This window comes from Centroberyx gerrardi, chromosome 23 (assembly GCF_048128805.1).
Source record: "Centroberyx gerrardi isolate f3 chromosome 23, fCenGer3.hap1.cur.20231027, whole genome shotgun sequence".
NCBI classification, from domain to species: domain Eukaryota; kingdom Metazoa; phylum Chordata; class Actinopteri; order Beryciformes; family Berycidae; genus Centroberyx; species Centroberyx gerrardi.
In genome coordinates this window covers 19493627-19507995 of record NC_136019.1, presented here as the reverse complement: position 1 = coordinate 19507995, position 14369 = coordinate 19493627, and the positions used below count along the sequence as shown (strand labels likewise).

Sequence of the window (14369 nt, the reverse complement as noted above, 5' to 3'; positions counted from 1 at the left end):
ATACTTTCACCATGTTTAGATAGACCATCCAACTCCTTTATAATCACAGAGGCAAGGGGAATCCTGTTTTACATGATATGGGACCTTTAAAACACATTTTTATAGACTTGGCCGCAATTTTTCCAACCAATGTACTTCTTATTTTTATCTCATTATTTATATCATTATTCTTGTTTTTATGCCTTCTTGTAAAGCCAGTTGTAAACTCTGCTTATAGTGCTATATAAATAAAGTTTATTATTATTATTATTACTACAACAAAACTCTCTCACAGTGGAACTGCAAAGTGATTTATTAGATTATATGGTGTGATTAATTTCGGGATTGGACACTGTGAAAGGTGTAGTCGATTTGAATAATTTTAATGTGTAGTCGATTTGAATAATTTTAATGTGGATCAGTAGATGTGCAACCCTAAATATACACGCCATTTGGTAGAAGCTTTTGCCCAAATGAAAACAAGTAGCCATTATGGACATTTCATGTTGCCTCTGATCTTTGATGTAATATTGGATGCATTAGAAATACCTAGACACACACTCTTTGTTATACAAACGCATGAATCCAGCATTCATTCAACCAAATATGGCTGAATTGTACACTTGTACAAGTTCTTTTGACTCAACTCAATGTTTTACAAACATTCACATTCACAAACCTTTCACACCCTCAAAATACCTGCAATACTTCAGTTTAGCGATAACATATTGTCAGCCTTTGTATACAAGGCTCAATCAAAGTGTCAATCTGAGCATGAAATATGTCTTAAAGCATAAACAAAGCCATTAGTGGGGTGATTCAGTGTTGAGCTGGATCACCGCCAAAATCAAATCAATTGTTCCTTGGCCTAATCCCAATCTGTCCACCAAATTTAATGTAAACTCATTCATAAGTTTTTGAGATATCCTGCTGACAGACAGACAGACAGACAGACAAACTAACAGGGGCCAAAACAGAACTTCTTTGGTGGAGGAAATTACAGATTGTGTCTTTTGCTGCCTTAAAGTGCTGTCAGAAATATTGGAATTATGACTGAAGCACACATGTACGACCCAAAGTGGGAAATCTGACCTAGAAAGTGTGAACTGATGTGACGTTTTGGGGGCAGAGAGCCTGGCAACCACATCAACAACTGAAGGAAAAAGTGACTTATTAAGTTACTGTTTGGTTTCTACTGTATTTTCACTTTTAGTTGCCATGCATTTTTCTGTATATCCAAGAACTTTTGGCTAATAAATGAATCATCAGTTACATGCCTGATGCGCATTTTCATTTTGTGCATTTAGTACAAGTATCTCTGCACCGCTACATTCGAATATAAAACAACAGCCACCAAAACAAGAATTTTTACTGGGGCATTTACTTATTAATTCCAATCAAAAGCACTTGAATGTGTGACGAGTCGCATTGACGACTTCCGATATCAGACGTCGGAGCTTACGAGGAGACCCTGAAGGCAGCATTTAACATCCCAGTCAACTCCTACCTTAGCCAGTATTTTGGTGACCACCTGACCGATGTCCTCTCTCCACTCTGGGATGTTGGGGTTGAAATGGTCCAGGTTCTGGCTGAAGCTCAGCGGGATGACCTGGAAGTTATCTGGGGTTAGACAGAGAACAGAGAGGAAGTCAGCAGCCATTACATTAGATTAGATTCAAAATGTGCAGTGCTAGCTTATTACACATTATCAGGTGTACAGATGGTGGAACAAAAACACAGAAATGTGTCCAGATGCGCAGATATGCATTACAAACTGCTCACATTATAAGATTTACAGATGGAGGAACATGCGTACAAAAATGTGTGCTGAATGGGCAAATGTGAATTGTCGTAATGTCTACAGATGGAGGGAGCATAAAGAAATGAGTCTTACTGGTACATACAGATGTGTACAGAATATGTATCGGCATATACAAAGATATGCACAGGAATGTGTACACAAAACCATTTGGATATGAGCTTGACTAAAGCCTGAACATTTGACCAAATTTAACCTGAAAAATGTCTCAACCCAGACGATGCTGCTCCAAGGGGAATAACTTTCTTTGACTCAAAACCTAAACTAAAGCCTGAAACCGCTTATAATTTCCTAATGATAAATTGCAAGTAACAGTATTTTTCAACAGAATTTTTGAACTGGAGTCAGACACAAACCACAAGAAACCCACACCCATCAGGTCCAGCCAGGATCGGGCATCAACATGATCCTCTAGCGTATAAAAAAAACCTGACAATAACTTACTCCTTCTGCATCATACACTAGCTACACTAATGTGCTCTCAAGATACAAAAGCTTGCAGCTCATAAATAAATCAAGCACATCAAGAAAATCTGACATAAGCCATTCTATGACACAGTTACAAAACAACAACAAATGAGCTCATGGAATAGTTTGGGGGCAGCAGTGGAAAAATGTCAGAGTTGCACATTTGCCTCTGCTTTGTCTAAATGAGTCACAGATGAGGAATATTTATTAAAGCTGTTTTTTTTAAATATTTTTTATTTATTTTCATAATGGGTTTTTTTTTGGTAGATTTTCATTTTGTACATATTCCTCATTTGTTTCTTCCGCACTTATTTTGTTTATTTCGTTTTCCATCGATATTTCACACTTCATTCTTATATTTCCACTTATTGCGTTCTAATGTGGTTATTGTCAGTTGCATTAGATATTCCCCATCTGCCCTATTCTGATTCAAACTCTATTTTTCTTTGCTGTATCTTATTAATATTTGCTGCTGCGCTGACTCATTTTCATCCCTGAAGTTTCATCGTATCTTGTCTTACCGTACACCCGGACGGTCTTGGTATCCTGCACCATGGACCGTCCATTGGAAGCCTGGACGGTGACCGAAACTTCTCCGGTCTCTGGGAATCGAGTCAGGAGGCTGTTCTGCAGGGTCAGCTGAGGCTGCAGGGGAACGTCACAACAAGTTGGTAGTTGGTTAGCTCAAATCTATATACACAAATCTATATACAGGGTGTCTGAAAAGTTTGGAAGCATAGGGACAAAATCCAAAATGAGCAGCATCTACAGCAGCGAATTCCTGACGCCTGCTCAACTGCTGATCCTGATTTGCTTTGCCAGACACAAGGAAACATGGTATTCTGTTTGTACTGTAGTAGTACTATAGTAGTACTGTATTAGTATTGCAGTAGTAGTAGTGTAGTGCATATGTTTTATTGGATACAAAGACACATATTATTCCATTTCCAAACGTGTCTAGAAGTGGTCATGTAGTGCTATAGTACTTTAGTAGTACTGCAGTAGTATTGTAGTATATGCTTTGCAAATACACAGAAACATTATATTCTGTTTGAAAACCTGCCTGAAAGTTGGCGGTGATCATTTTAAAGTCACAATGAAACAGCATTTTGAGAGCATCTTACCTCCTTAATGTGATGTATTTCCTGCTGAAACTGCTAAATCAGTTAGGGAGAGAAAGGCAGTTTTATGTGATCGGAGGGGCGGGACTATTGGTTGGAATTTGTTATTTGCACCTCCTGGTACACAATGAGGTCACCATCAAATATTTTCTGTTTTCCAGGAAGTGAAAGTAATGAGATTTTGATACCAAAATACAAGAAAATCTTGTCAAATAGGTGTATGGTATGATGGTTAGAAAATACGTTTTTTCATATCAGTGTGACTTTAGAACATTGGGTGATTTTCCCTGTGATTCCAGACTTTTCAGACACTTTTTTATTTCTGTATTTTTGATTTGGTTAAAGAGTACGAGAACGTCACCTTCTATAGAGTACAACAGGTGGTGACATCACCTGGGACCAAAGATCAGCCAATAGCCCGTGCAGTACCCTACTTTTCACCATTAGATGTCAGGCTTCACCACAGATTTGGGTTTGGGGTTCAGTTACTCTTTAACGTTAACATGACATATATACTGTAGCTTGTAATGTCTTCTTTACCTGCAGGTTGTCTCCTATCCACCAGTAGAAGATGGTCAGGTTGGCCTCAGTGGGAAGAACTATGGCTGTCAGATTGACCTCCTGGTTTCTCCCAGCAATGGGAACTACTTCCAAGTGCACTTCCTGTAGAGGAGCTGGATAGGAAGTAAAAAATTAGTTTTATTTGTAACACAGGGACAACTAAAAGGAGTTGATAGGTTTTTATTAATGTCCTCACATTGCATACAACAATGTATAAAGTCAAAATAAAGTCAAAGTCACATAAAAGAAGTACACTTTTCCATGTAAGCTCCAAAAGACACTAGTCCAATATCAAAGGCCCAAACTTAATTTAACCTTGACTAAACAAAAGAGACACAGCTCCTTATGGAGTCTGCCGCAAGATCCATCATTATCAGTTTAACCCTACCAAGAGAAACCAGCGCTTTGAGTTTTAAAGCCGCACTAGGCAAGATTTTTCATGTAAAAATCCACCCGTCTTACCAGCCTAAATCACAAAGTGAGGCTTCAACAGATAAGTCCCATCCCCATGAACTAGTTCAACCAATTTGCCCAAATTAAATTCTGGTGCTGGGTATGGACACTGGTGGGAAATCTTCTCCAGGAGTGATGAATAAAAAGAGTTTCATTGAAACTTAAGAGCCAAACTTAAAAACTGCAACTTCGTCCCAAACGGCAGCGAGCAAATCCTCCATCTAGAGAAAGCTGGACTCACCAATGATGGCTAAACCTACTGCCAAAAGACTTTTTTTTATTCACCATCTCCACCCCTACCAGCTACTAAGAAGAAGAAATTTATCTTCTCTTCTCATGAGGAAATTTAAGTCCGAGGAGTGCACAGTTTACTGATGTCATGTCATGAGATTACATGATTTCTGGGTAATGAAGTACTTCAAACTTTCAACCAATCATCCGTCTCGCCGCCACTTGGGGCCGCCAAAGTGTGAAGTCGCCCAGTGCAGCTTTAAACCATTTCTGTGACTGCGGTGTCTGTGAGGCCGACCTGTGACCTGGATGTACATGGTGGCCTCGTCGTGTCCGGCCGCATTCTCGGCCTTCACCGTGACCTTGTAGACGCCCGGGTGTTCGTAGCGATGCTGGATGGGCTCATCGGTCACCGTCAGGTTCTGGTAGATGGCCCGGACCCCGTCCCCGAGGTCCACCTGGTACTTGGTGCTGCTGGTGTCGCCCTGGTGGGAAGGAAGCACGGTTTTCAGCAGATTCAAGTCAAATCCATGTTTCTTATCCCTAAAGAGGGACATTTGGGTGATAGAAAAAACAACAGTAGCGACAAAAAATGATACACGGAGAGAAAAACAAGGAATAAAAAACAAAACCCTAAAACATCTTGAACCCTGGAGAAAACTCCCCACTCAGTTTACAGTTGAAATGCTGTAGGTGCTGAAAAGAAATTCAAACATAAAATAACACAGGATGGAATCTGGAGTCTTGAACTGGAGACTCAAGTTACCTACGAAACCTTAAAAAGTATCTTCATTTGTTTTAATTTAGAGCAATCCATTTTGTAAAGGGTTGACAGAGATTGTAGAGGTGCAGTTTGAAATTTGTATCATATAACTTTAATTTACACTAGTAATCCACTTTCACAATGTTGACTTTTACACCATTTAGAGTGATTTTTTAAGTAAGGAAGTTCATTTTATAAAAATGTGTAAATCAAAGAACAATTACAAATACACAAAGCAAGATGTTCACATTTTTCCCATTTTTTTTTTGTTCAATTACTCCCACCCCCAACCCCCAAAATGAACACATAGTAACAAAAAGAACAGGAAAAAAAACAATAAATATGACAATAAATAAAAAGAAAAATATCAAACAAGAAAAATAGAAAATACAAAAAAGATGTCATCTCATCTAAGAAGAGTATCTGCCATTATTTCCCAAATGAGGGGCATCTTAGTTTAACTGAAAGATACAATATTGTTCCATCTGACAGTGTACAACATCACACGTCTCTTTTACAGTACATTCATGTAGGCGCACACACACACACACACACACACACACACACACACACACACACACACACACACACACAAGACCACAGCGTTTCTACATACCTGCTAAATCTTTCATGTAACGCAGACCCTACCTGCTCCTGGTGGACGATGAATGTGATGTCATCGCCGGGCTCCACGGCCAGCATCTGCCCCTTGATGCCCACCTGCAGGCCTCTAGGGGGCAGCAGAGGGCAGGTGTGCTGTTTGGCACTCTGCTGCTTGTTTAACCCCCCTTCACACACGTTAGACACCACCTTCCTGTACCTGGAACACAGCAGAGGACCGTACCGGTGTCAGAGTATGGGTGTGTGTGTGTGTGTGTGTGTGTGTGTGTATGAGGGTATCTTCAGGTTTCCAAAAGTCAAATTTGAAACTTAACTTAATTTAAGACATTTGAATACAAAACTATTCGACAAAACTAACGACCAAAATGTTGACTTTTTTTAGACTTTTAGAGCACCCTTGGATACCTTGGTAAGTGTGTGTGTGTGTGTGTGTTTGTCTCACCCAGTACTAGACTCGTAGGCGTGTCCTAGATGGCAGTCGTCGGGCGGCGAGTCTGGATCGTGCCAGAAGTCGGCGAAGCAACGATCACCCTCCGTCTTCAGAGTCTGGGAACGCTCAAAACCGTAGTCGCTATACACACACACACACACACACACACACACACAAACATGTAATTCTCATGTTCTGCATAACTGTTACAGTATCTACATGTATAAACTGAATATATTGCATCATGTGAATAGTTTTCATTTTCTTTCATATTGCATACATTTTCATATTGTGCACATTTTTCATTCATACTCCTTTATACATGTTTTGTATATTTTGTATACATGTTTTAATTCATATATTTTACAACTTTTCATTCTTAATTTTTTTCTTAAAGAGTAACTGAACCCCAAACCCAAATCTGTGGTGAAGTCTGACATCTAATGGTGAAAAGTAGGGTACTGCACGGGCAATCTGGTATTGGCTGATCTTTGGTGCCAGGTGATGTCACCTTCTATAGAGTAGAACAGGTGGTGACATCACCACAAATTTGGGAGGGGTTTAGTTACTCTATAATGTGTTCTAGTGTTGAAATTGTTGGTTGCGTTATGTTTAATACTCCCCACCTCTGTTATTGTTTATATCCTATATTTTCTTTGCTGTATCCTAATATTTACTGCTACAATGAGCCAATTTCCCCATGGGATCAATAAGGTTTCATCTAATGTAATGTAATGTAACCTAATCTAATCTAACCTAATATACTCTAACCCAGTGGTTCTCAACGTGGGGTCCGGGGACCACCAGGGGTCCTTGAGGGGGTTCCAGGGGGTCCCCAGCAAATTGATAAATTGTTAAACTTCACCATTATTTCATATACAAGAAGTTAACACAATTAGAGAATGTAGAAGAATGAATCCTGGACAAAATAATATCTATATATATAACAATAAAAATATTTTCAGATTTGCGTCCGAGAGACAAAATCTCATCAAATGGGGGTCCGTGGCCCTAATGCGTACTAAATTAGGGGTCTGTGATGTGAAAAAGGTTGAGAATCACTGCTCTAACCTAATCTAACCTAACCTAACCCTAATCTAACCTAACCTAACCTAATTTGACCTAATCTAATCTAATCTAACCTAATCTAATCTAACCTAAACTAACCTAACTACACCTAACCTAACCTAACCTAATCTAATCTAACCTAATCTAATATAACATAATCTAACCTAATCTAACCTAATCTAATCTAACCTAAACTAACCTAACTACACCTAACCTAACCTAACCTAATCTAATCTAACCTAATCTAATATAACATAATCTAACCTAATCTAACCTAATCTAATCTAACCTAATCTAATCTAACCGAATCTAACCTAACCTAACCTCACCACACCTAACCTAATCTAATCCAACCTAACCTAATCTAATCTAACCGAATCTAACCTAATCTAATCTAATCTAATCTAACCTAACCTAATCTAACCTAATCTAATCTAACCGAATCTAACCTAACCTAACCTAACCTAATCTAACCTAATCTAATCTAACCTAAATCTAACCTAATCTAACCTAATCTAATCTAATCTAACCTAATCTAATCTAATCTAATCTAATCTATTGACTGTAAAGAGTTGTCTAATCCTGTGTGCTCATTGTGTTTGTGGTGCAGCTCACCAGTTGAAGTCTGTCTCGCTGCACTGGCAGGGCTTGGCGGTGATGGCGGAGGTGTAGCTCTTCCCTTTGATACAGAACGCCATGTCCTTCCTCTTCCTGAAACTCCGCTCCTGGCCCATAATGCACTTCTCCCCCTGAGACCGACCAACAAGGAGTGAGTATCCGGTGTCAAATATATTTGGGATGCTACTTGCCACGGGACGTAAGAGTGTACGAGTGTGTCCGCGACTGTGGGAACGCGTTTGCTTGAGGGTGTGTGGAGCATATGCATAAATGTGTATTTGTGTGTGTGTGTGTGTGTGTGTTACCTGCAAGTCTGTGAGTTTCCAGGAGTCGTAGTCGGACTCGGTACACTGACGGGGGAAGGACTGTCTGAAGTCTACCTTGACCAGCTCCCAGTCAGACCTGTAGCTAATGTGGCCAAACACACTGCATACACACACACACACACACACACACACGCACGCACGCGCACGCACGCACACACATACAGACAATTTTTAATATCAATTTTTTTCACAATGTTACTGTTGATCTTCAACGTTTTTAATCTGGAACAGGATGACACAAATTTTCTAACCCCCTATTTTTGCAATCTGGTGATTTTGAATCAGTTTTTCCGAAATATTATCAGATAATATTCTGATCCAGATGCCACAAAATCAAATTACAGAATCCAGATTTGCAGTCTTTAAATAGACCTCTATCCTAATGTTACATGTTGTTAGGCCAGACAGACATGAGTGAACTAGATGAAAAAGTATATTGCAGTTTGTACTTTTATTCACTTATCTGCACAAGTATACAATGTGTAACAACTTAAAGACAAATTCAAAGTCTCATTGGATGGCAGAGATAATTCAAAACTAATGTTCATTCATAAATGTTCATAATTTATGTGAGCTGGTCCTGCAGTGTGTATAGAGTAGACTTTGTTTTGAAGGTTTTTTTCATGTAATAAGATATAAACATTAATTTTATATTCAAGATGTCTTTTCCCCACATCCTCACTAGTTACATCACAAATTCTTGGTCCTATATAAAGCCCTTCATGACTTGAAGTCCACCCTTCCCCTTGGATCAGTGGCATCCTAATCTGAATCTTGAATTTTCAGATTGAATCCAATCCGACTCATCCATTCATCATTCATCCATTCATCCATTCTGACATATAACACCTCCTCTGACATCCGAGCCAGATCTGTACACAAGTGCTCACAAGAACAGTTACATCACTGTGCATTCATAAATGCCGGGCCTAGACTCTGTATATCAAACACACAGATGTTATTAAGACTTGAAGTGCATTGAGACGCATCACAAACAGATTATAATCCCATCAGAAGCATCAATACACTTTTCTTACAATACAACAGTCAGGCAAACATCAGTCAATTTAATATCATGCCACAAACCAAAGTATTCAACCCCCTCATTCTGAGTTTATTATATCAAGCTCTGGTTATAATAATAACTCTGACAGGGGATCAGACGTTAACTTTAACCTCAGTAGAATTTCAGTCACAGAATTTCAGTCACAAAATTCAACCTGCAACCGAGCTGCAGTTTCCACTCATTTCCACTAGATGGTGATGTTTTATTGCGCACAACAGGTAAGAAGCACCATTTCTACATTTAAGAATGTCTTTTACTATGACCATCTGTGTCAGTCAGACAGGAGCTTTTTCTTTTTTTTCCTCTTTTTTTTTCGAAGCAGACTGACGTGACACAAGTCGGTGGCTCCGGCATATGTTGTCGTGTCGGCAGCGGCCGGCGTTCACCTCGCCAGAGTTCCAAGGCGAGCGTGACTAATGTTCGTCTTCAGCGCTGTCGTTAAAGGGAAGTGATGGATGCCTCGGCTGCGGACGCGCATATGCTGCTATTCCGCCTCCACCCGCTTCCCTGTACCTTTCTGTTTTTCTCACTCATCTGGTCTTGTCTGCTATTCTCCAGTCTGTCTCTCTCTCTCTCTCTTTACCTCAGACAACTTTCCTTTTATTTCTCTCTTTCTCCTTCCCAATCTCGCTTCTCAAATCCCTCCACGGGTTTCCATTGGGTATGCCATGTGTAGCACTTGCCACACCTTAGCCTAAGTCTAAATTTGATAATGTACACAGCAAAGTTTGTGTTAATTTAACGCAAAGTGCAAAAATCACCATGTTTATATGAATCCACACTCATCACAGTTCATTTAACACTGTTGCTAGTTTTGCACAGCCGCCCCAGAGCCATAACAGCTCTATTAGCGTACACACGACACTCCAATCAACACTTATTACCACTGGGAAACTTGCTCTTGGTAGGTTTTATCATTATAATGGGGAGAAAGGATCAAGGAATCAAGGAAAAAGTCAAATCAGGGCAGCATTCAGGACCAAAGTTCCCTCTAAGGTGCTACATTGGTGACCTACGTTTAATAATTCATCACATAGACCAAATAATAATATTGTGTCAGCCATCAGTCACTTTGTCGCCAGAAATGTAGCTGATACAAGCAAGTTTGGAATTTTTTGGGGCAAATGAGATTAGATGCAGGGAGGGACTTTGCCGTAGCTTAGGGTTCAGGGAATCGATGCCCCTGTCTAAGACCCAGAAAATGTGTGTGTGTGTTTGTATGTGTGTGTTTGTATGTGTGTGTTTGGAGTGCGAGTGCATGTTGCAGCGAAACAAGGGAGTGAAAATGGCCTGTCAGCAACAGCAGAATAAACCGATGTGACGGTCTTATACCAAAGCATATGGAGTAAGCCCATTGAGAGTCTGTCCAGTCCCTGATATTTGACCAGCTGTCATTAGTATGAGTGGTGGCCGCTCTGCTCCCCCACCTGTCCTTGGTGCTAAGTCACTGCTCAAAGACTTCATTATGGGATGGCAGACTGCGCCGTCAAAAATCGAAACTCCATGGCAAGGAAATAGACCCTGGCTAATCTGTCAGACATGAGCTGCCCTCAACACTCCTACCTTGGCCGGCGCCCCTATCTCGCTGGAGCCAGATGGGCAGCTGGGTGTGTGTGTGTGTGTGTGTGAGTGTGTGTCAACCCAGAAGGTGTGTGTCTGACACGTGGCAGATAATGATGAGTGAGCCCGAGTGTTCACGTCGGTCCTCCTTGTGTGCGATGGTCTGTTTATGTGTGTATCTGTGTGTGTGTGTGTGTGTGTCGCCATCTCTTTGCCCTTCTCAGCGGCTTACAGCTGGAAGCCGGCCTTATCTCTAAGCCGAGGCCTGAACTCTGAGATGATGTGACGAGTCTCACTCCAGCTAACTTACTGATGCAGAGAGATTGGGCAGAGAGAGAGAGAGAGAGAGAGAGAGAGAGAGAGAGAAAGAGAGAGAGACTTGACTGATATAGGTATTTGAGGGCTGATACCAATATTTTTGGATCAAAGATGCCAATAGTAGATAATCTGTGCCGACATTTATAAATCTGACCATTTTCAGACCAAAAAATTCCCAAAATATTCCAATTGCTTCTCCCAGAATTGTATTCTTGTCAGGACGGAAAAACCTCTGAAACAGCATTTAGACCATCATGGAACACTAAAACTCTCCATTGAAACCCAGAATAAAGATAATACTAATAACAATTATAATAATAATAAACATATTCATGCATATTTGTCTGGGATCTGATCAAAATGGCGCATGAGAATCACAGGTTAAGGTCTTCCCATAGACAGCCAGTGTAGTATTGATCAATTCTACCATCAATATGTAATCAATCAAACCGCATCATATCCATCATATCAGAGGCGGACCACACACACCATATATTGGTCTAAGCCCAGTGGAGACTGAGCAAGAGTCCAGCAGAGAGAGAAAGACAGACAGTGAAAGACAGAAACAGAATGTGCACAAATACAGAGGAAGAAGAAATAGAAATAGAGATGAGAAAAGGGAGAAAGTAGTGAGGGCAGAGGGCACAAAGAGGCCTCTTCTCCCATCAACCTCTGCTGTAATGACAATCAAACCCTGGGGAGGTGGAGAAAGAGGCAGGCTTTGCAGAAAATCAGGGGGTGAGACCGGCTGCCGTTAACGCCGCAAAATTGGGCTCCCCACTCCAACTAATCGAGAGGGAATTGGTGCGATGGGAGAAAAACTCGAGTTCCCTCTAAGCCAACCCATTAGAGACAAGAGGCTGGCGGACATAGGAGGTGTCACAGGTGGGTTCAGTCTCCCCCTCAGTATGATGATGGCGAAGTATTTATCCCTATTGACACACAAAGGAGCTATGTTTCCATAGCTTGGCACATTTTATAGTGGTAATCCTAAAGATTCAATTTTCATTCAATTTGTCTCCATCTTCGGTGCTCAGCACTCATTGCTGTGGTGTTTCTGCACTGCTCTTCCCAGAGATCACCTGTCAATCAAATAGTGTGTAAAGTACTGTGACGTCTTTCTCCTTGGATTTTCTGTTGATGCAGTTTGAGTTTCTCTTTTCTTTATCTGTTCAGCCATGGTGGCTATCACTGCTCATGCTAACTACCCAGTTCCTCTATTTATTCCGAACAAACTGGAACCGTATAACGCATCACTTCCTCTGCGGCAGAGGATTTTTCCCGGGAAAGAGCTACCAGACACTAGGTGTTTAGAACAGAAAGTGTAAAAGTTTTCATGAACTGGATACAGTGAATTAGAGTAGCAAAATGGACATATATTTATATGAAAATGTCACAGATTATTACCTTAAGCAAACTTGTCAAATGCCAGCAAAAAACTAAAATGTGAATTAGGTGCATTTCCGTCAGCTGGGTTGAAGGGAATAAGCAGTCTTCCTGATGTAGATGATGTATGTCAGTAAACAAATCAACCACTAAGTACTCACATCTATCAATAATTGAGAAAGTTGTTATTGTTCTTTCGTGTCCCATATTTCATGCTGTCCGAAGAGGAAAACACAGAAATACACTTGGCAGTATTCCAATGCACCCACTAATGGCCACACAACCAAAACAGTGCATACAACATTTCTGGAAGTTCATCACGCACAGATATTTTATAGACAATTGTCACTACATCATTATATACATTATATATAAATGCATTTCCATTGCTATTTATCACATAACTTCTTTATGACAAAAAATGTACTGCCTCAAGCACACGCAAAAACGTCTATATGATATTTCTGCTTCCATTGAGCTTTTCTAACTCGACACATCATAATTTGCATAAAAATACTTGATGGAAACCCAGCTAATGATGAGCTGTGATGAGCTGGAAGGAGTTTTCTGAAAGTCCTTGACTGTTACCTTAATACAGTTTGATATAGTCTTTCTTTTTTGATGAGACTCAGAGATAAATTCATGTTTCGTCTTCACTTCTCAAGTTGAAATTCTGATTCTACTCACGTCATGACCAGAGTCTCGTCTCCTGGCTCGCTCAGGAGTCCATCGACAAACACAGAGGTGCTGGTGAAGTTATGGACGGTCCATGTCTGTCCTTCATCGATACTAAATCTGTGGAGAAACAAGTAACATCCACAATCACCAATACTCAAACTGTAGAAGTCAATGAAACTCTCTCCTGAAGGAGCCATCTTGATTTCGAATACAGCCTCATCGATGCCAGTAACGGCTATATTGCAAATGAAACTTGACGCCCAAGGAATTCAAGGAAACGTCCTTTCGTGTTGTTTCGTCTCTATTAGATAAAACACACTGGAGAATGAAATAAAAGATGGGAGATGGAAGGGTTAACGTGAAAAGAAAACACTGAACCAGACTAAAAAGCAATGGCTTTACTCAATTTATGGTATGCACCCTAGCCCACTGAGCTACCAGGAAAAGTTACTCACTGTCTATGAAATCACATGCAACCAATTAAACTGTCTCAGAGAACAGACAGAAACAGCCCTCTTGGAAATTATTATTTAAATGAACTGCTTTCAAACTGCTGGATGCCAAATGAAATCTTTTCTGTCCAACAGTGTTTAGTTTTCGGAACACGTCAGAACAGCAGCTGGATCACACATAAGTATAAGTCACCTAAGTCAGGGGTTCCCAAACTGTGTAGGAACCCCAGATAGATAGGCTTAAAACCACAGACCCCCCGTTGGTAAAGGTTTTGTGCCAAGGACCTCCATCTGAGAGTTTAGTTGTCCGTCTCTACTGTAGGTGGGGAGAGTGAAAGCTCTGATCGGAACACTTTTTCTACATTAACTTCTAGCGAATGGAAAAACAATGAAATGAAACATATCCTCATTTTGTTGGGGAATCCCTGGACCACCCTCAAGGACCCTTTGG

The 14369-nt window shown here is 40.5% G+C and overlaps 1 protein-coding gene across 1 annotated transcript in view; it reads right to left on the bottom strand.

Moving 5' to 3' along the window:
- Positions 1–14369, bottom strand: part of sorcs2 (sortilin-related VPS10 domain containing receptor 2) — a 261561-nt gene that overhangs the window by 5100 nt on the left and 242092 nt on the right. Inside the window, exons 14-22 of the mRNA XM_078281836.1 lie at positions 13476–13583; positions 8438–8558; positions 8130–8263; positions 6459–6587; positions 6044–6215; positions 4931–5117; positions 3928–4061; positions 2788–2911; positions 1487–1599 (exon numbers count right to left, since the gene is read on the bottom strand). Coding sequence (XP_078137962.1) covers positions 1487–1599; positions 2788–2911; positions 3928–4061; positions 4931–5117; positions 6044–6215; positions 6459–6587; positions 8130–8263; positions 8438–8558; positions 13476–13583 — 1222 coding nt within the window. The remainder of the gene's footprint in view (positions 1–1486; positions 1600–2787; positions 2912–3927; positions 4062–4930; positions 5118–6043; positions 6216–6458; positions 6588–8129; positions 8264–8437; positions 8559–13475; positions 13584–14369) is intronic.